This window comes from Orycteropus afer, unplaced genomic scaffold, assembly GCF_000298275.1.
Source record: "Orycteropus afer afer isolate SDZICR_OR568_19922 unplaced genomic scaffold, OryAfe1.0 scaffold00620, whole genome shotgun sequence".
In the NCBI taxonomy this organism is placed as follows: Eukaryota; Metazoa; Chordata; class Mammalia; order Tubulidentata; family Orycteropodidae; genus Orycteropus; species Orycteropus afer.
The window spans coordinates 931,950-955,415 of NW_006922207.1; the positions used below are offsets into that span (position 1 = coordinate 931,950).

Genomic DNA, 23,466 nt, shown 5'->3' on the forward strand with positions numbered 1-23,466 from the left:
TGCCCAACCTTCCTTCCGAGGAGTGGCTGGTGGGTTTGAACCACCAGCTGTCTGGTTAGCAGGCAAGTGTCTTAGCCACTATGCTACCAGAGCTCCTTTAAATCCTAGAAAATGAACTATTCCTGTCATCATGAGAGAGACATGAGTCAGCAAATAGAGAGGCAGACAAAGAATCTGTTTAGGCTGCTGTTTTGACCTATTGTAATTGGTAACATTGTCCTTCAGCCTGGGAAGAGGAAGAGGAGGAAACTGAAGGGTAGTGTAGGGAAGCAGAACTGTTTATCAGTCAACAAGTCAAACTAACTTCGTGCTGGCTACTAATTCTTTGTGCTTTCTAATCTCTACTGAGTTGAGAATTCTTACATTAAGTTTGAAGTGTGTTCCTAGAGTACTAAAGTTATTCATTTTCAAATAGAAATTAGCAAGGTTAGAATAAAAATGTTGTTGTTGTTACGTGCCCTTGAGTCAGACCTGACTCATAGCGAGCCCTTGGGTTTCACAGGCAGTATCACTATGGAAGTAGATTGCCCAACCTTCCTTCTAAGGAGCAGCTGGCTGGTGAGTTTGAACCGCCAGGCTTCTGGTTAGCAGTCAAGTGCCTTAAGCACTATGCTACCAGTGCTCCTTCAGAATAAAAATAGCTCTAGATTATTCATAACTATATCTGGCAGTGGTTTTCCACCATCAGTCTGGATAATCAGTTGACAGCTGACTTCCCAAATAAGTTATTTACTGTATAAGATGGAGCATTAATTTTCTTTGTTTTAACGTGTAAAATCATATTTTCAACCTTAGGTACCTCATTTAGAAAATGGCTAATCCCTCCAATTTTTATTGGCTCTAAATCATTCCTCTCTAGCTACAAATCCATCAGAAACAACGAAACTTTGAGATAGAGGAGAAGCATGGACTCAGACTAGTATCCTGCAGATAGAATTATACTTTTCTTTTTCCCCGACTGAACTATGAGAAAAGCTCCAATGAGATAAACCAGCCATTTAAAAATGACAATACTTGATTACGTTTTCTGGAAGCAAAAGTTGTAGGACTTGTTGCATCAGAAATGCACTACTGAGATTCAGACAGTGGAGCAAGTGAATGTCGTGAAGTAGAGCACGAGGGTTACTCCAGACGTTCTCAAAGACATAGGTTAGGAACAGTCCCATATTAACTGAGCATCTATGGATTCCACCTAAATTCTTTCTGAAACACTTCAAAATTTCAGCCTATACAACTAGAGGCTAAAATTTTTTCCTCAGGTCTTTCAGCTTGAGAAATGCCGAGTGTGTTCTTCCCTTTTGGTTTTCTAACTCTAGGTCTTTGCACATTTCATTATAGTAATTGGCTTTGTCTGCTCAAGCTGCCTTTGAAATCTGCTGTTCGGCTCTTTTGTCATTTCTTCCATTTGCTAACACAAAATATATGACAGTTTTTTTACAATCTGTAAACAAGTAGGCCTTTTTGTTTAAATCCTCAAAGAACCTCCTTTTTAGGCATCCTCCTGGTATTTAGAGAATGCCTTTGTGTCCATCTTATTTATAGGCTTTAGGACTTTATTTGTGGAGGATATTCCATCTCACCTTTCATATTTCTATTTAGAGAATCCTGAACTTGCTGGTCTATCCAGCCTACGCTCCATGGTTTGCCTTTGTGAAAAAGCTAGGATGACCATAGAGGAGCCTGTGAGAGAACTGGAAGGAGATGTTCGGTCCACCCTTCTGAAAGCTCCACAACTTGAGGAAGTGGCAGCTCAGACTAGTCCCCACCTTGGACTTCCAGAAATTAATGCCCACTATCTTACATGGCAGCCCATTCAGATGCCAGGTTTAAACTATTCTCTTATTATCTCCATCTTTTGGATGAGGCAACCAGATAACAGAACTGGTAAGTGGAATATTCTTCAGTTTTCACTGTGTTTTTTCATTGATAGAAAAATTAGAGCAGTGCTGATGCTTTTGCCTCAATGGATTTCATCCTGTATAACACATCTATCACTGACAATTTTACACTGAAATTTGAATATCACTAACATTTCTTCTTTAGCAATAGTTCCAGAAAGCATATGATATAAACTTGCCTCTGCTTTAGCAGTTTTAAAAATAATTATACCTTTTTAATCTTAGATAATTTTTTATCTATAAATACCCTTAAGCAGAAAGCAAGGTTTTTAAGTAGGCCCAAATAATTTCTTGACAGTCCATGTTGTTGTTGTCATGTGCTGTGGAGTCAGCCCCAACTCATAGCGACCCCTCCTTGGGTTTCTGAGGCGGTATCACTACGAAAGTAAATTGTCCAACCTTCCTTCTGAGGAGTGGCTGGTGGGTTTGAACTACCAGCCTTCTGGTCAGCAGTCAAGTGCTTTAGGCGCTACGCTACCAGTTCACAGGAATGTATTATATATCTCATTGTTCTGGACTCTCAAAACTTCAATATTTATTAGCCAAGTAATGGGAAAGGATCATGATCAATAGAATCGGGTGTAGGTTGGTGTTGTGGTTATGACAGAATATTAAAGAAACAGCAAAAGACTCTCCTTACTCTTACAGTGTGATTTTCATTAAATCTTAGATGTGTAGGAGATTTTTGCACTGTTTCCTGTTATCAGAGGTGAGAAACTCCATGAGGAGGAAATCTACTAATAATTGTGCAGCTAATGTAACATTTATCATTTGGAGCAATGCTGGGTTGAAATGAACTCTGAATCATGTTCAGATGATGATTTTTTGAAATAGAGGCTAAAATGTTGACCAGAATGAATGTGTTTTTCAAAGTCAACTAGCCCCTCCCCAACTCCTTAAACAATTCAGCACTCAAGGAATGACACAAAGAAGAATGGCCATTTCTCATCCACTTGCCTGGCTTTTAATGGAGCCTTATAAAGGTGCATATGTCTGTGCCCTTGCAGTAAATTGGGCCCAGTATGAAAGATTTTCCCTGAAGCTGAGAAATGGAAATGCACAGGGACAGAATTAAGTTGCCACTTGCCTTTCCAGGAACACCTTTTTCATGCTTAATGTCTAACTGTCTCAATAAAGGCTTGACCTCCCCGTTAGTAAAGCCTCCCCTTCTAGAACTAATTGTCTTTGATGCATTATCTACCTGCATCTGTGTGTAAATTGGGTCTACTGATAGTGAATACTTTCTGTGTTTTTTTAAAAATCATTTTTCCACTGGAGGGCAGTTAAACAATTCTTAGTTCATCTTTCTGGGCCATAATTGGTTAGGTCAGATTGGGTTGACTCTAGTGCTTTTTGAAACTCTCACTATTGTTCTAAAATCCACTGAGTAGCACAGCTTTGAAAGCTTTAGTGTATTAAAAGCCTCTTAACAGAGAAATGAATGTCAAGTGTTGCAAAAGTAAGCAAAGCACAAGCATTTTGTCAACCAGCACTGACATTTGTGTAACACAATATTGATCAGGCAAAATATTATGCCATAAGATACTTTTAATATGGAGCACACAAACACAATAGGGCCAAGTATTCCCTTTATGTCTGCTCATTCCTTTTTCAAGTCAGTGGAGGCTGCTTGGATGCCAAGACGCTGACTATTGAGCTTTATGAAATCTCAAAAGCATCCTTCTCTGCTCACCAAAGTGGAATGGACTGTTAAAAAGAAAATGAAGAACTTCAAGATTTTCTAAGGAATAAACTCGTACCAAATACTGTAAATTATTGATGCACAATAACCATTAAACTTACAATGTATCTATTTCTTCCTTTGGCATTTGAACATTTTAAGTGATAATAATCAAAATTCAAGATTATACTGATTGGGGAGGGAATGGAATACAAGAACAGAAACTATTTTAGATTTGCATGGTATGAAACATCAGATTTGGTGCTCCACATCTCTTTATGGAAACTCTTGAGTATTTATTTCTCTTTTCTTCTAATTTCAAGCCCTGCTAAACCTACTCTATTCTATTCTATTCTCTTCAGGTTTCCTTATTCCCTTTGTTGGCACTGGGGTCTCAGCCTTACAGGCAAGTCTGGTGTCCTTGTGTGAATTCAACTTCATCAGACATGAGTTCCCTACTATGAGATCTGGGGATATGTGCTGTTGGAAATGGAATCAGGTCTTTTTGCACTATCATTACAGCTTTGTAACACATTTATAAAAAGCAAAAGTCAAACTCATTGTTATGGTTGATTCTATGTCTATTTGGGTAGGCTGTGTTACCCAGTTGGTTTGCACTATCTGCAATGACCTCATGTGTTTTAGAGTAGAACTGTTGCTCCACAGGGTTTTCAACGGCTGTGATCTTTCTGAAATAGGTTGCTAGGTCTTTCTTCTGGGGTGCCTCTGGTGGTTTTGAACTGCCAAACTACCACTGAACTACTAAGCACATGAAATAGTTACATGTAATTGAATTAGTTGGCCTTAAGTAAAGCAGATTACCTTCCACAATGTGGGTGGGACTCATCCAACCTGTTGAGAACTCTGACTAAGATGTTCTTCTTCTGGATAAACTAACATAACTATTCTTTCCCACACTTTCTGATTTCTCACATCATTTTCATTTGATAAACTCCTAAACATCCTTCAAGATTCACTACAAATCCGATCTTTTCTGAGATTTTCCCACTCCTGTCCCCTTGAAGTCTCTCCTCTTCTAACCCTATTTAGCATTTCATCTCTGACTCTCTTGGGGAATCCTATTTTGGTAACTTCATCTGGTGTCTCAGTGCCTCTTCCAGGCTTGGAGTTACTTGGCAGTAGGGATGGTGCCTAGCATGATGCATGGCATAGAGAGATCTCCTGAGTATTATTTGCTAGATCAAATTCTACCACCTTCACTTTGGTTCTGCTGCTGAATCCTGTGTCTCTGTCTTGAACAATTAAGGTGAAAATTTCCAGCTCCTGGTGTACTTGAATCCAATGTTATGGTTGTAGAGTCTTATGCTCTTTATGCCTTCTGAGTGGTTACTTCAGAAGGGACAAGTAGTAGCAACTAGCTGACTGCCAGGTGCTCACCTTCTCCATGATCCTGTCAATCTGGCGATTCTGTGTATCAATCTCATTGCCCATGTCCAGGGCCATGTGACGGAGGTTTCCAATGATGCCGCTCACTTGTTCCAGGTTTTCATCCATTTCATTTTCTCGGGCATCATTTGTTACCCTGAAGGCCAAAGAGCAATTTTTAGGAGATAGAGGGTTGGAAAACATTCAAATAACAAAGACTCAAAACTTAGGAAAAATCTGTACACCTCAATGTTTTCATCTTTAAGGGTCATTCAATACAAAAACACATTTTAACTTTTGTACATTAAAATAATAATAATAATTGAATTTCTAAACTCCAGAATTTCTATTTTAAAAGAAAGTATATTACATAGCTGAATTTATCTTCTTCTCTCACTTCCATTATTTCCCCCTTCATATTTTATCTCGATTTTTATTTTTTAGGGTAAACTAATTTTATTTAGGAGGACTCAAGGACAGAGAATGAAGATGAACTAGATAGAAACTATATTTTTCTTTCTATAATGTCAACGAAAGTCTCCAAGATGCAAATTCGGAATGAAAGAAAAAGCTAATTGCGTCAAGTCAGAGAATCTCTTTGCTCATCTCCTTTTCTGCTTGGGACCAATATCAATGAAAAGAGTAATGATAATTACAATCTATCCCTTAATCCTTCTTGCTCCCAAGAACTCCAAGGGGAGCTACTTGTTCAAGATAATTTTCATCTGCTAATATGGCAGTGAATTTTATTTTTGTTATTTTCTATGGAGTTTTTAGTAGCTTGTGAATGGGTCATGTCAGAGAGGAAAACTGATAAAAGATTACTGCCCAGCTTAAACACTAGTGAGTGGAGAGGATGGAATTGGTTCTCAAAATGTCTTATCATTTTGCCATCTTTTAAGTACAGCTTGAAAGTTAAGAAAAAGGCACTAACTCTTTACTGAAAGTAGTACTTATTCCAGAATGTTCTGGCATTTTCCCAGTACAGATGTTGATGGCCAAAACATATTCAGAGGGATTAAAATCTCTCCCTCCATGTTAACTCCCTATGCAGGCCAGTCCATAAAGGTTTTTAAAACAGCCCAGACCAGAGAAAATTAAAAACATTAAAGGGAACATCCCACCCTTCTTATAGAGAGAAACGGCTTATTTAATTGTTTGCAGTAGCTAAGGCGTACTGCTAGCTCAGTGCTTCTCAATCTAGGCTGCACATTAGGATCACCTGAGGAGCTTTTAAAAAACACAGCCATCACTTCTCGAGATTCTGGTTCAAATGGTATAGATTGAGCCCCAAACAAAACAAAACAATTTTCCCAGATGATTTTTATGAGCAACCAATGTTGAGAACCCTTGATCTAGCTTCCCTGGGGACACATAGAAGCAGGAATACAATTGTCATCTGTGAGATAGACCTTACCCGTAAGTGACTGTGACCCATTATTTGAATCAGGGTTATCTGTTCAACAGTAACCATGATGACCTAGGTCATCAGCTGTACAAACAACTACCCTAGCCACGTTGAGTCCTGGTGAAGGAACTTGTAAAAAGGGATAGGTTTTTTTTTTTTTTCCTACTTCAGGAATATTTTATTATTATTATTTTTCTGTTTTCTGATCTCCTAAGAACTGAGTTCTGAATTGGCTTATCTGTATGATTTGAGATTTTTATAGATATTTAGGTGGTTTTTTGCTTCCAGATCTGAAAGGAAATGATTAATTAGAAGCCAAGTATGCTCATTATTCTGTTTGCACCTCCAAATCCATTCTCTGACTTTTTTTATTCTACAGCGAGAGAGACTGACTTCTATGATTATACCAGCTGGGTTCTCTTACCCTTCAGCTTCCAGGAGGGTTTGCCCAATGAGAGATTGGAGGGCAAGAGGAGAGAGAGGTTGGGGTATTTATTTAATGTTTTCACTCCCTATGAAGTTATATATGTGTGTGTGTGTGTGTGTGCACGTGTGATTATTTTATTATTATTTTGAAAATAATAAGATAATGAAATCTTCTCATTTTTTGCTACACATCATTTCTTCAGAATAATGAATCCAGTATATTGATCCCTTAACACTTTTAAATAGTGCATATCAGAGAATTGCAAACTTTGGACTAGTCTACTTATTTTCCTTAATACATACATACTGAATTTTTAATTTAAATTTATTTTTCAATAAAATACTAATGTTCAAGAAGATGAATGAATTGTTGCTAAAGAAAAGATGTTGGATTTGCACGAAAGATGTATTAACTGTCAAATTAATGAATTTAGGTTTTGCTTTGAATTTTTTTTATTATGTTTTGGGTGCAAATTTACTTAGCAAAATTTGTTTTACATTCAACAGTTCATGTACATTTGATTTCATGCCTCAATTACCATCCCCAACCCTAATCCACTCTCCTGCTCTCCCTTCCCTGTGACCCCCCCCACGCCATTCTTAAGTATGTACTCCTGTCTGTCCAGCTTTCCCTTCATGTGAATGCTGCCCCTCAGGTGCCCCATAGTCAATTGCTGTAAGGGGTGTATCTTTGTGGAGTTGGTGGGTGCCTAGCCCTGGGTTGGGTGTTCTGCATGTAAGTCTTTCTATTGTTGGGCTGAGAGGTGATGTTTGGGAGTGAGTCCTATTCTCAGGCCCAAAGGGTATTCCAGTCTTGGGGGTCCCACCAGACTCCATCTGACCAGTAATTCTGGTCATTATTGTGTTTTTGAAATTTTTTCCACATTTTTCCTCCCACTCTATTCAGGATCTCCAGTTTTGATCCCATCCTGAGTGGCTGGCATTGGTAGCCAGTTGCATTGCTCTATCTGTAGTCCTTTGCCCAGGGCCATAACTATTGCCAGGTTCTGATAAATAGCTCATGCTCCTGTCCCTTCAGGATTATGTGGTAATAGCTTGTCACTATTACTAGTCCCTAAATACTTCACCAATTGTCATTATTAACCATGTCAACACTTCGGTAAAAAGTCTCTTTAATTAGCTCTATTCAATTAAACTCATCGAGGGAGATGCCTGCTTCCTGCCTCATTGATCCTGGGCATGGCAGTGTGACTTGCTTTGTCCAGTGGAATTTCAGGAAATATGACACACGCCTACCCACTTGGGATGCTCTCACCACCAGGTAAGAAATCTGAGCCACCCTGCTGGAGAGACCATGTGGAGAATAGAGGCCCCTGGCTGATAGCCCAGCCAATCATCAGAAATTCGAGTGAGGCTATCTTCAGTTACCTTGCCTCTAATTACCCTAGTGCCATGAGTGAGACAGGAGAGGCTAGATCAAGAACTGCCCAGTCAACATATAGATTCGTAAGTGATAAAATGGTTGTTTTAAGCTACTCAGTTTTGGGGTGGTTCTTACTCAATAGGTAACTGCTACCATGCTGGCTGCATGAGGCTCACCTGCGGATGAAGCCACCACTGATGGCCATCTGCTCCCGTTCGTCCACCACACGAGCAGGCTGGCTGGCTACCACTCCATCCTGATTATTGCCCCAAGCTTTTTTGTAGGCATCGCTTGATTTAAGCCTATGCAAAAAAAAGTGTGAGTGACAAGGCAGGAGGTGGAGCAGCAAGCTCTTAATTGTTACCTTTTCAAGCGAAGAACTGAACCAAGCAAATGAGTTTTAACTTGGGAAATTAGAGAATACCGATATATCATAAACCCGACCCAAACAGTTGGCCACCACCATGCCTCAGCTACTCAGTGTTTCATTTCCAATCCACTCAATTGCTATTGTCAAGACTGCAACCTTTGCTCCCATGTTGTTCTTGCTTTAGTGGTTTAGTTGGATAAAGGTAGCTGGAGGACATTGAGTTCTATTTCAGTAACACAGTTATATTTTGAGACACAAAACACACACAGAAAAACATACTGGCAGACATACACAAAACAAGACTGCCAAGTAGAGTGTGTTCATCACACCACAGCAACAGACTGTCATCAAGATAAACATACTCAACCAAGTTACACACCATCATGCAAAGATTACCTATTTTAAAATTTTTTCTAACATGTGTATGGAACTAATATTTCCAACTCTGAATGTAGGACACAAAGGATTGGTGGTTGGCCAAGGGTGATGGTCTTTGAGTTGTATCTAGAGGAATTTGAATTAGATAATATATCGGTACTTCCAAACAGTCACCATACATCCAGAGGTGATGTACAAACCTTTGTCCACAGAGACAAAAAGTAAAAGTGGCGTAGTGAAATGAATGCAGGAAAATAGAAGAGAGAACAAGCCATCTAGCACCAGAAAGGGAAACCCTTCTATGTCTTCTTCATGCACCAGCTACAGGCATGAGTAGAAAGTGAAGCATTCTCATTTAAAGCCAAACTACTCCAGAAGTTGACCATTCTCGAAAGGCACTAGCAGGACAGTAATAGCCTTCATGAGGATTTGAAACGCAGGTTAAATGGCTTCTTTGTTGGGCTGAGGGGCAAGGTGGGGAGTGCTTACAACCTCCTACTTCAGACTACCCTGGGATTGGGGCAGGGGGGTGGTTTGGAATTGGTGTGGTCTCCATGCCATATTTCACTGAGCTGCCTTGGAAAGAAACTTAAAATCCAGGCATACCTGTTGTGCCCAATAGAAACATGTGCAGCACATTTTGGTGGGTGTGTTGTAATTTAAAGCAATCAAAGATGTTTTTAGGATCTTTGCATAGTAGAAACCACAAGTTTTTCAGTCCAAAAGCAACAGAACTTCCTTTGGTCCCTTTTCATATTTTCTATTGGAATATACCAGAATTTGACTTTTTTTTTCTTCCCCCACTAAAGGACCATAGCCATATATTAAAATTGGCTCTAGTACTTGCAGACTGGGGACTAAGCAAACCTGGAGACAATTTGGAAAATTGTACAAATGGAATCTCAGCAACTCCCATGATCTAATATATAATTCCATAGCCCTTAGAGTAGTGAGAATTAAATGTGTTAAAGGGCCACAGGCCCACTGAGTGGGACAGGATCTGAAAACTCCTTTAGCTGGGTTCTGAGTCTGACTTTGTTTTTTCCAACTCCCCATCCCCTCCCTCCTCAGATTAAAAGAAGTCATATGGACTTTGTGATGCTTTCTGCTATGTAAAATGTCTCGGATACCATCTTTGGCAAATTCCAGGGAATAGGAAAGTATGCGTTTCTAAAAGAAGGCAAATCACTGCACCCACAACGCTGCACATAGACTCACGTAACTGCCGTACATCTACTATAGTCCTTCGAAACATGCTGAGACAGGGCAAAGCCCTCAGAGAGTCCGGGGCACCACCAGCCACTGCGTTGTGACACATGGTTTTTAAAGCGTTATTTACACAAGATAGGGAACACGTCAGTCAAGCTTTGAAGCTCGGCAAGGGTCTCTTGTGCATTAAAGAATTACTGCCAACTAATATGTGGAATTCATAGGGGCCATCATTTCATAGAAACATGGCAATCTGTCCCAAAGGGCCCTGCCGTCAGCCTTTCTCCAAACACAGTTGATGAGTGAGGGAAAATATATATGCTGGAATTCCTCACAAAATGAATGGTAATCTCACCTAGGGGCAAGTGGCCACTGAAAAGGTACACAGCCAATCTTGATTAACTGGAATGCTTGAACAAGAGGTCATTTTGGTAAATTATATTACGTTCTTGATTAAATAGTGGGCCATGGAGGAAAACTTTGTTTTCAAGGTGATTTTTGAATCTTTGTTAGACTCTTGAGCCATTTTCCTACCATAGGATCTTAGGGTAGTGAACATCTTTGTGAGTCTTTTATTTTTTAGAATGTGGTTTGTCTTGGTGTGTCTGAAGATCAACTCTTACTATTTGCTCCTGTTGGAAGTTGTAGGCGAGTAGAGGCTGAGTGAGAGAATATGTACTAACTAGTCAGCCCTGGAAGAAAAACCATTTTAAATCCTTGATGTGATTTTTTTTTTAAAATTTGTCTAGTTTTAATAAAAGTAGAATGGAGCAAAAGTATAAATACAGCAGTGGGTTACAGTTGGCTAGATTCCAGTTAACCAAGGTTTACTGTAGATTATTCTTTCTTTTTCAAAAAAAGGTTATTTATTGGTAAATCGAGCCCCTCCCCCTCCTAAACAGGAAGTGGGATATTTTAAATCAGCCTCAAAGTTTAAAGGATGTGAATGGTCATATAATCAGCTAGAAATGATATCAATTTCTATTCTAAAAGCTGGGATCAGGAAAGCTTTAGGAAAAAGGGTTCTTTTAAATGGGGAAGTGGCAAAGGTGAGGGAGGTGGGGTAAGGGGCTTAATTTTCCAAATGCATGTTGGACAATCTGCTCATGCATTTTTCCCCTCTGCTAGTCAAATGACTACCTTCCAGAACCTTCAGTTTCAGGTTCCTTCTGTCGCAAACCTTTATAACCACATGTCACATTTTCTGCTACATTCCAAAAAAAGCGTTGCAGAACCTTGAGAACAGTAGAATGTTTTGTGATGTTGTGCATGCAAAACCTACACATTTCAACATTTCAGCCAGTGTACGGGTAGATCTCCAAAGGGGAAGAATTTGAGAGGAATCAGTTCAGTATGGGTAAAACATGAGCACTTCTTGCTGAAGGGCTCATTACCCCTGGGTTGGGTAGAGCTGTGGCATCTGCAGGCTCACCACTGACCAGATTTGGCTACTACTGGTGGGCAGTAGAAAGGGAGACTCTGTGTCATACCCTGTAACTTACAGAAATGCTTACTTGTGCCAAATTACCTAATTCTTTTACTTTTGAGAAATCAAACCCTGACATATGTGTTTCTCTTCTTCCAAACATACCTCCAGCCTTTTCTAAATCTGCAATTTTGGCTCTTGGGGTTGGGGATAATTAAGTTCTCCGGGTGCCTCTAGCTTGAGGCTGGGCTCTGTCTCAGGTACACTTCTGGAAAATGTTGAAACGTTTGCCAATAAAAGTTGCTGACAGTGAAGCTTTCACTGTGGTATGCCTGATTTTTAATGCATCAACAGTAACTCCCACTAATATCATCTATGCTATGAAATGAATGCATTGGAGACGGTATTGATCTGTTCTGCATGCCACATGCTCATCCTGCCTATGTGCTTGGCAGGAATGAGCTGGTCAAGGCTTGGAGATGGGCCTTGGAGGAAACCAAAGCTTCAGGCAGGCAGGCAGCACCTACTTGTTACAGGGACACACACAAAGCCCGCAGAATTTTCCTAGGTCCGTCAAATTCTTTTCTGCTTCTTTCATGTCCTTATTGATTTGGTCCATCCCTTCCTCAATGCGTTCCAGTTGTTCTGATTAAACACAAGTATTTTATCCCCACAGAATGAAGCAGATGGAAAAGGACAAAGAAAAAAAAGACAAAACTTCAGACATTCACTTTGACATTAAAAAAGAAAAAAAGAAAAAAAAAAAGAAAGAAAAAGAAAGAAAGAAAACTGGACGCCACAGATTAGAGCTGGTACCCAGTACCTACTTGTTACAAGGACATATGAAAAGGCCACAGCATTTCCCTAAATCTTTTAAATTTTTCTCGGCCTCCTTCATGTCTTGGTTGATATGGTTCATGCCTTCTTCGACACGATCGAGTTGTTCTGGTTAGGACAAAGGGATGACAGTGTGGAATGAATTTTTTTGGGGTTTCCAACAGAACATGAGAAATGACTATGTGAAATGGAATTTGAAAGAGAAAGAGAGAGATTACAATGCATAATCCAAGAGGATGCATTGCTGCAGACTGCTGCCGCTGCCCTACACTGGCACGGGTTGAAGGAAATGAACAAAAACGATGCTCAAAATAGTTTGTAATTCAAACATGATGGGATGGGGTAGGTAGGCCTGCTTGATTTTGAATGTCCAGGAAAATAGCACAGCATATTCACTTACTCAGACACCAGTGAAACTCAAGAGAAAGAAAAACAAAGCGTTAGTTTATGTTTTAGCATTCAGATTTAATGCCACGGGATTAAGTTTTCTGCTTCAACTTTAATACAGGTAGATCTTTTGGTTGTAAGCATCCTCAACCAGGTAAGGGTAGACAATTGAGTCCATTTTCTTCTTTGGGGAAAGAAATAACAACAAAAACAGCAACAATAATCAGCAAAGAGTATGGGATCTTTTTTTTTTCCTCCTAGTTGTGACTGTCTAGCCAAGGTAGGCCATGGTCAGTTCTTGGTTGAGAATGCTTAATTCATAAAAACTGTAAATAAAACAATATTAGCACAGCAATGTTATAAATACCAGAACATTTTGATTCCTTTCTCCTCCTATGGCTTATTGCTATGAGAACTTTGGAAGTCATGTCGCTTCTCTGCCCCAATTTCCCATCCTCTATAACAGGGGCAGGAGCCCTAGTGGCACTGTGGTTAAGTCATTGGGCTGCTAACCAAAAGGTTAGTAGTTCAAACCCACTGGCTGCTCTGTGAGAGAAAGAGGCAGTCTGCTTCCATATAAATTCAAAGCCTTGGAAACTCTCTAGGACAGTTCTACAGGGTTGCTATTAATTGGAATCAACTTGATTGCAGTGAATTTGGTGTTTTGGAAAGCGGGGACATGCTAGATACCAATAGTGGGTGCAGAGCAGGAAGAACGAATGCACAGATCTGTTTGGAGGATGGACTGGAACATAAAACAGTACTGTGTCATTGCTGCCAGCAGAACTGGTCTTAGTATATCTAAAACAGATTGATAGTCATAAAAGCGAATTGTACTTCTAGGGTTACATATACTAACTTGATTAATTTTTTGAATTGTGACACCAAATTGAGTTAACTACAAGTTCACTGAAGGATTTTTTAAAACAGCTTTTAAAACCATTAAAATGGGATGTCTTGGTCATCTAATTATAAAACCTAATTACATTTCTGTTCCTCCTTTCATTTATATTTTCATGCATGTGTGCTTAGATGTCCAGGAATAAAGCATGATTCTAATAAAACTGGTAAGTATGTTTCCAGCCTAAGGGCAAAAATAATCACTTAAGAACAATTTCTCTTTAAATTGTATAGTGGAAACTAGCATTATGAAAAACCGAAGATGGGCTCATCTATTGTGTCCTCATCTGTGGGGCTAAAGAACAGAATTAATGTATAAGCCATCTGTTATCTCCACTCCACTCTTTAAATGACCATTGAAAACAAAATTTTCAGAGAGTCTTGTATAACTGAAGGAAATACCACTGTGTTGCTGGCAAACTTCTGTTGAGTAAATACAAGTCCAACAATGTCTTAAAGGGCTTAAAAAAAAAAAAAAAAAAAAGGATGATAATTCTTTCCATTTCAGAAAGGTGTTTTTACTTTTCAGAAGGCTTCACTTCACTCTCCTTTAAAACATGCAACAAATTAGTTTGTAGATCAAATTAACGACTTGAGAGAAAGGATTAACCAAACCAAACTCATTGCTGTCGAGTTGGATCCGACTCATAGCAATCCTTCCTTGGATTTCCAAGGTGGTATCTCTACAGAAGTAGATTACCCGGTCTTCCTTCTGAGAAGTGGCTGGTGGGTTTGAACCACCAGCCTTCTGGTTAGCAGTCAAATGCCTTAGGCACTACACCACTGGAGCCCCCAGTGAAAAGATTAGTGGAGGGAAAAGGAAATCAACATCATCACGTGAAGAGCCATTAAGTACAGACAGACATCGTTGTTGACCCCTGAATCATGGCAAGCCCATGTACTAAGGAGTGAAACAATGCTGGTTCTGTACCACTCCCATGATGGGTTGCAGACCTGCCCAGTGACCCACAGGGCTGTCATTGGCTGATTTTTTAGAAGTAGATCTCCAGGCCTTTCTTCTTTGTCTTAGTCTGGAAACAGTGCTGAAACCTGTTGAGTAGCAACTCAAGCCTCCACTGACAGATGGGTGATGGCTGTGCCTGAGTTACACTGGCTGGGGATCAAAGCCGTCTTCCACATGGAAGCTGAGAATTCCACTACTGTACCACAAGAATACAGGGGTGCAAATCCCAACCAAGTCATTGTTAATGGCTTCTTGGAGTGTTGGGTTGGAAGGGGGTCTGGACTGAAAGAAGCATGGATTGTGGTGTGTGGATGCATATTCATGTATATGCTCTTCCAGAGGAGTTTCTCTTGAATCATAAAGCAAGTTAATACTATTGCAGCCAAAATATTAACTCTCTGGCAACATTTCAGGAACCTCATCTACTCTGCCTCCAGGATTACAAGGTAACACACATATATAGATTAGTCCACAAGTGTTGGACCTCAAAGTAGAGAATTCAAATTAAAAGATAAAAATAAACAGATAGGCCCAAATCCATATTTTTGGGAGCAAGGTCCTATCATGGGCTACCAGCATGTTTGGCAAGACTCAGAGCTAAAGAAGAAATTCTGAAGCCATTTCAGAAAAGTTGATTCAGAAAATTGTTTTATATCTAGCAATATCAGTTGAATGGATCTTTAGGCACAATTTTAAACCAAAGCTTAATCTGAAAAAAAAAAAAAAAAATCTTGTAACCATTTTGTTGTAGATATTCTAGCAATATTACTGAATTTTAGAGTGTACTGAGTTAGTACACTCAGTACGTCACTGTACTTGACAGCAGTGAGTTTTTTTTTTTTTCCTTTGGTTTGAGTTACTTTGTGAGGTATGTTTGATATATTGGGACTTCCAGCACTTCAGTGACTTCTGTGAAGACATTCCTAAGGAAATGCTTAAAAGCAACCTATGTCCTCATTCTAGATTGGGGTAGACAACAGTGTCTCTGAGGCTGATGCAATGCATTGTTCCAGGGTGACTGCTCCTTACCTCTCTAAGAATGCTTTCTGGCTGTTTTCAGTTTTTCTCTTGGAGCTAGACAGAAGAATAATGTTTTGGGCTGGGAGGGGCCTTCCCAGTTGGGGCAAGAACTCGAACTTTCTTGCCATGATGTTTGAATGACTGGTTATTTGTGATAGATTCACCAATAACAGGATACTCAGGGATTTAAGTGTAGACATCTCATCTACCATTGTAACCTAAGTAAGGCAACATGGGATCTTAAAATCATCAATATGGTTATTAAAAAAAAAAAAATTATAAGAATAGCAAGACATCAATGCTATTGATCCAGTGTGCAAGCCTTCACGACCATATCCAATTACAGGATGATTTCTACATTATTTTTATTTTCCTTAGCATTGATGAAGATATAGAAATTTATATAAATAAAGTTAAATAGGCACATGTGTCTGGTGACTACCATATTGGACAGTGCAGCTTTAGTCATTGATATATGTTAATGACTGGATTTTAGCAAGAGGGATGTTTCTCAAATGTTGCCTTGTAGTGCCAAGAGCCTTTAAGGGAATTGACTGGGTTTCTTGATGGGGATTTACTTTGCCTTTGCTCTGGTGGGCAGGGGTCAAAGACTTCACTGTTTAGTTTGGAGCTGATCCCAGTGGAATTTCCTAAGAGCCACATCTTCAACATCAAAGTAAATATATAACTTAGCAGATAGCAACAAAAGGAGCAAGGGATACAGAGGTGAAAGGTTAAATCATCCCACATTAGTGCCAAAATTATTTCATGGGGATTTATCTTGGAGACAAGTTGTCTACGGGAATAAAAGTGCCAGGGCTCAGTATATATCCAGGGCCATGTGTCATGCTCAATGTTCCTTGGTGTCTCTTGATACCAGAATATAAAACAAGAATTCCCATAAGGAATTTCCAAGTGCAACTGTTTAGCCTGACCACGTGGAGTAGTCTGACTTGACCCAACAGTGGTTGGAAGGTTCATTAGAAATATGGTTGTTTCTTGAGACTCCTGTGCAGCTGCTGGGTAGAAATAATCTGTATTTTTCATGCTCAGACAGAAAAAATGAGCAGAAAACAACTAAAAAGAAATTTTGAAGTCATTACTGATCTAGACAACTAAACATGACATAATTAGAATTAAAGGGCATTTATAATAACATAGCAAGATAGTTACTGACTTAAGCTCATCTATCATTTTAAAAGGTCCTAATCTCATACTATAATATAAATGGAATGCATATCACTTAAGACCAGATGGAAACCATTCACTTTTGGAGGTTTTACAGTTGCATGTTTCTCATCGGTATCAATCTATTCACCATGTGTCTGGTAAAACCCAGGCTATCTTAGGAAATATGTTTAACTGAGGAATTGAGCACTTAATGTGGTATTGCTACAATGGAAATTTTTTAGCTGAAAACATTAACTATCTAGTGGGGAAATCTGGAAAACAGACATTGTTTTGCAGATAAATAATAGGTAGATGCTCCCGAGCACTGTTTTTGCATAAGAATAATATATTTTTCTATTTGTATAAGGATTTATCCAAATTATATTTTTCTTCAGAAAAGTACAATTAAATTTGCAACCCAAGTATACATGTAATTCACTTTCTCTCATTTTGCTTCCAGGTTAATTACATATTATTTTCACATCTTTAAGTCAAATTTCTAGTTTGCGGAAAACAGAGCATGATGCTGAAACTTTCCCAAACTCGCTGCATATGTAAATTATTAACTCAGAGAGTTAATCATGTGGAACTGCTAATTGGTTCAGTGTAACTATGTCAATTTTGCTCTGGATATGAGATACCACTCTTCTGTATTGGTACTTGCTATTCAGAAACAAATGGAGCTCTGGTGGCGTAGTGCCTAAGGCATTTGACTGCTAACCAGAAGTTTGGCTGTTCAAACCCACCAGCCACTCTGTGGAAGGAAGACTGGGCAATCTACTTCCGTAAAGATTTACCACCTCGGAAACCCAAAGGGGGGCACTATGAATTGGAATCAATTCAATGGCAGTGAGTTTGGTTTTGTTTTTGGTTTATTTAGAAAAAAACCAAAGACTTAATACATCTTGAGTTTCAAAACATGGGAAACTACTACACAGATCAAGTCTATAGTAAAATTATAGTAAATTCACTTTGGGAATTTTGAAGACTGCCACAGCGATTGTAATTCCTTTAAAATACAACCCCACTAGACTCTGTTTTTTCTTTTCCTATAAATTTTAGCAAATTCTATTTCAAAAATTGGGAAGAAAGAGTTGGGGTTGATATCTAATTGTTTTAAAATTTTTATTGTGGTGAAATACATGTAACAAAACATTTACCACTTCAACTATTTTTATGCATATAATTCAGCAACTTTAATTAAATTCACCATATTATGCAACCACCACCAGTATCCATTTGCAAAAATTTTTTTATCACACTTAACAGAAACTTAGTGCCTAGAAGCAATACCTATCAATTTTCTCTTTCCACTTGTTTCTGGTAACCACTAATAAATTTTGCCTATTCTGGGCATTTGCCTATATAAGTGGGACCATACAATAGTTAAGGAGCTCTGGTAACATAGTGCCTAAGGCACTTGACTGCTAACCAGAAGGCTGGTGTTTCAAACCTACCAGCCACTCCTTGGAAGGAAGGTTGGGCAATCTACTTCCATAGTGATGCTGCCTCAGAAACCCAAGGAGGGGTCGCTATGAGTCAGGTCAGACTCGACGGCACATAAAACAATAACAAATACAATAGTTGTCCTTTTGTAGACCAGCTTATGGTCAGATAGAGACTGGTGAAAGCCCCAAGACTATGGACCTTGGTTACTCTTTGGACCTGGAACTGAACTTACCCCCATAGCTCAATTTTCATTCTAACAATAAACAGGTCTACAAGGTGAACAACTCTAGGACACTACTTAGAACAATCAACCATTTGAGGTCAAAAGGGCAGCATTTGCCCAAGGACAAATTTCTCTGGGTCAGCAGAGACGCAATGGAAATGACAAACACAGGGAGGAAGTGGGAGGAGTGCTATTATTATTGAGGGGACTACAATCAGTGACATGAAAAAAAAAATTGAGAGTAAATTGTTGAATGGAAAATGGATTTGCTCTATACACTTTCACCCACATCACAATAAAAGGTTTAAAAAAATATCTGTCTTTTCAAGGTTCGTCCATGTTGTAGCATGTATCTGAACTTCAGCTCTGTTTATGGCTAAATAATATTACATTATTTACAATAATGGAGTTCCTCAAAAACCAAAAACTTACTACCATCGAGTCAGATCCGACTCATAACAACCCCTCTTTGGGATTCAGAGGCAGTATCACTACAGAAGTAGATTGCCCAACCTTCCTTCTGAGGAGTGGCTGGTGGGTTTGAACCTCCAGCCTTCTGGTTAGCAGTCAAATGACTTAGACACTATGCCACCAGAGTTGTAGGTAGTGCAAAGATTAACGTGTTCAGTTGCTAACTGAAAGGTTTGTGGTCCACCTGTATATGCCTTGGAAGAAAGGCCTGGCGATCTACTTCCAAAAAAATCTATTGAAAATTTTTGTGGAGCATAATTCTACTCTGACACACATGGAGTTGCCATGAATTAGAATGGAATGGATGGTAATTGGATATTGGGTGGAAACAACCCAAGTGTCCATAAACAGATAAATATGGTATATCGATACAATTGTTTCTTAAAACCTTTTTTCTTGATTTTTTTGGCTGATTGGTGAATACTTACTGAAAAAGTTTAATAACAAAAAAAAAATAGTGTGAAAATGGAAGTCCTTGTAGGACAACTGTGGAGTGTGCCCCTCAGATCTCTTCACCTGCTGGAGGAGGAGTGTAGGTAGCTAAGGCCTCCAGTTGCTGCTCTTTTAGGATCCTCTGAGTTGTTTACGTTGAAGCCATGCTCCCAGAGGATGCTTCAAGCCAATGGCTGAACACAATGAAGTACTAGAGCTGGGACATTTCTGCCGCAGACTTTGTTCTGGGACTTGCCCTGGGCTTGGCCCAGACTTCCTCAGATTGCATTGCAGTCTGAGGGTCATCCTACCCAGTCATCCTTTTCCCTCTCTCCTCTCACAGGTTTCACATCTGCATCATAATCTGAAGGTTTTCCCTGCCTACTCCTGATCCCTCTCCTTGATCCATCACAGATGTTTTTCCCAGTACATCTCTTGCATTTCTAATTTCTTTTGGTGTTTGCTTCCCAGAGGACTCAAATTTATATACCTCTGTTCAGTCCCTCCCTGCTCCTACCCTGACATCTCGAAAGTCAGTAAATAAAGATTTACCCCATTTATTGCAATGGTTGTAAAATAGGGGTAGTACCTGACTTAGGTCAGAATTCCATTCCAACGACTCTGTCATAAGCCAATTCTGACTAAATCAGAATTCCATTCCAATGACTGTCATAGCCAATTCTGACTAAATCAAATATCTCTTTTTCTCCCCCAAGTTTTCATTATTATTGCTTTTTAATATCAATATCTTTAAAAGTCCAATCTTTATTTGTCTTTGGGGATTGGCATGAGAATAAGAACATCAACAAATTGCAAGCTGCAACACTGTACACAGTATATATTACTAATGATAAGATGCACAAAAAAACAAAACAAAAGGACAGTCATTAATGTGGTTTTTCATCACAATTCAAATATGTTGTAAGTCAGGGACTACTTGTATTCTTTTTATGACTATGCCATAATTAATCTTGTGGGTTCCATACTAACAGACATTTAGATCATTTCCAGTTTTACACTACAGCAGATAAGGCATTTTTTGTGGAATTATGAATGTACATCTTCAGGTTAAAATTCTAGAAGTGGAATGTCTTGGTCAAAGATGTATGTACTTTATTATCAAATTCTTTAAAACATTTGTATCAGTCTATAATACCCATCTGTAGAATGAAAATTCCTTTCCCCACACACTCACCAGCACTAGTTATAATCAATTTTTAAAATTTTTACCAGTCTGCTACATAAAAAGTAGTATCTCATTATTGGTATCTAAACTAGATTCTGAGTGAGGCAGAAACATAATTTCATTATGTTTATTTGGAAACTGATTATTTTTACCTATGTCCATTTTCCTTCAGGCCTATTGTCCTTTTCCTCGATATGTAAGTGCTCTCTCAATTTCAGGAAAAAGTGCCTTATGTCTGTTATCTAGTGACAAATATTTCTCCCAGTTTGAGGTTTATGTTTAGACTTTGTCCCAGGTTGTGAACATATCTTATGTTTTTATCTTTTACATAAAAGTCTCACAGTTTTGAAGAATTTTCTAACACTTTCATAAAAAATGAATAAAGAAGAATATTTTATCAAAAATCTATTTATTAGAATGGATTAGATGATAGAATAGATTAGATTATTTATTAGATTAGAATGAATTGGTGACAAATTTGTGGCTAGAATTAGTAAAACATCACCATATGGCTAGATATGTTGAGACAGAAGAAAAATTATGGGATTACTCTGCTAGGATTCCACTTTAGGATATGAAGATGCCCATAAAATGCTGGCCCTGTGATTTTTATTGCTTCTAACATAGCATAATAATAAAAAATTATTTTTTGAAAAAATATTTCAATCAGTTCAATGTTCCATTTTCCAAATGATCTCCCTCTGGTCATATCTTATTTAAAATGGCACTAGTTATTTAAGGGATACTGGCAAATCTGTCTTGGAAGAAGTGCAGCCAGAATGCTCCTTGGAAGCAAGAATGGCCAGACTTCATCTCACCTACTTGTCAGAAGAGACCTTCCCTGGAGAAGGATATCATGCTTGGTAAAGTGGAGGGTCAACAAAAAAGGGGAAGACCCTCAACAGGATGGATTGACATAGTGGCTGCAACAATGGGTTCAGGAATAGCAAGGATTGTGGGGTTGGCACAAGATTAGGCAATGTTTTGTTCTGTTGTACATAGAGGTACTATGAGTTGGAGCCAACGATAGTACCTAACAACAACAATGACAACATAATAAATTGGAAATTGAAACTGCCAGGTACTGAATGAAGATGGTCAAAAGAAGTGGACAACATCACATACTACTCTACTATCTTACCTAGAAATTATTTGAAGGAAACTAAGTTTATGGAAAAGATTGGGGGGCAAGGAGAATAAGAGAATTCTCACATCACCAAAGATGCCATCATTAAAAAAAAAAAAAAGTGGCTGTTGCTTTCAAAATTCTGTTACCCCAACATGTACACTAGGGATAGCAGTACCTTTCATTCAGTCATGAAGAAGGCCTCAACTGTTCCATATATTTACCAATCTTTTTAACAGAGGAAGCAAGAAAGCAAAATAAAAATTCTAGAACCCTTATACTCACATGTCAAAATGGTGACCTGCATTTGCAAAAATAATTTTAAAAATGCATTTTAATCAGACAAGGAATTGTTCTTACTGAAGAAATCTGAACTTACCTCCTTGTTCATCCAACATAACCAAAGTCCTGATACCAGCATCTTTACTCTACATTCCAATAATGGTAGCAAAGTTGGAAAAGAATTAGAGAGAGAAAAGAGAGAAAGAGACATCAGTAAAAAGGACAACTAGCCCTAGAAATGGAAAATGAAGAAGAATAAAGGGGAAGAAATATGGTGAGAGCACTAAGGAGCTGGGAAGGGACTTGAAGAATGGGTACCTGTAACTATTATAGGTGGGTGGAAGGAGAAGGGGACATAGCAAGAGCTCCACAGGGTAGAGCTGAGGATTGGGCTTGACATGGAATTTGAAAATATATACCTAATATTGTACTGTGAACTTACATTTGGAAAGCAAAAATGTCTATAGTGTTCCTAACACAAACCATAGAAAGCAAATATTTCAAACTCTTCTAGAATAAATTTTCTTCTCCAGCATGATATTATCAGAAAGTCTTATCACTGAGCTGAGGAGGGATGTTCCACTGGGAATATGTAAGAATACTGGGGGATTAAATTTTAGATTCATCAAAAGCGAGCATGGCTTTCACAATGGTTGAGAAACACATTTCAACAATAGTTGAGAAATCACAGCGCCATTTTTCTCTATGCAGAGGATTGTGACATTTAGAAAATGGACTGACAGATGAGGAACAGAGGTTCATTATTCTGAAATGTAAAATTCTGCACAATGATAGCATGTTAAGAAAATTATTCCTCCACCAGCTGTTTTGGGCAGAAGTCTTTAAAAGGCACTTCCCATGTCACTCCTTATTACCAAATAAACCCAACACCACCTGAATTACTGTGGAGAGAGGAGTGGGAGATGTTTTGTAAGGGGAAGGAGCCGAGATTGCTCATATCTAGGAATCATCAACTGTAGGATTTAAGAATTCCTAGATTAAAATTAAAGTTAAGGGTAAGTAAAAACCTTCCCTTTAAAAGGGTACATATTGATAACTATAAAATAGAATTGCTTAAAGTTAGGATTAATTGATTTTTTAAGGAAATTTCATGGTAGATACTAGAATAAATTCTAAACTAGGATATTTTTCATAGCCCCATTGATTTTCCACTGACTTATTTTGAATTAAGAAAGACAGGGAGATATTAGTGGAGATCAACAGCATTAAAAAAAAAACAACAACCAAACAACAGTATTTTACAATTAAATTCCAATAGTGCTTCTAAAAAATGAAAATACACTGAAAATGGTTTCAGTGAGTTTTATAAACTGACTTCTTCAGAGAATGTGTGCAGTTAACTCCTCTGGCCACAAAAGCCTATATGCTTTTGAACATAGTTTGAAAGGCCTTAGTTGCAAAGCTAGAATGTGGTTTGCAGAGTAATGGTGGA

At 38.5% G+C, this 23,466-nt stretch overlaps 1 protein-coding gene across 1 annotated transcript in view; it reads right to left on the bottom strand.

Moving 5' to 3' along the window:
• SNAP25 (synaptosome associated protein 25) overlaps window positions 1-23,466 on the bottom strand; it is a 34,888-nt gene that overhangs the window by 1,775 nt on the left and 9,647 nt on the right. The window contains exons 3-6 of the mRNA XM_007956425.2: window positions 22,111-22,159; window positions 12,094-12,211; window positions 8,360-8,485; window positions 4,978-5,122 (exon numbers count right to left, since the gene is read on the bottom strand). Coding sequence (XP_007954616.1) covers window positions 4,978-5,122; window positions 8,360-8,485; window positions 12,094-12,211; window positions 22,111-22,159 — 438 coding nt within the window. The remainder of the gene's footprint in view (window positions 1-4,977; window positions 5,123-8,359; window positions 8,486-12,093; window positions 12,212-22,110; window positions 22,160-23,466) is intronic.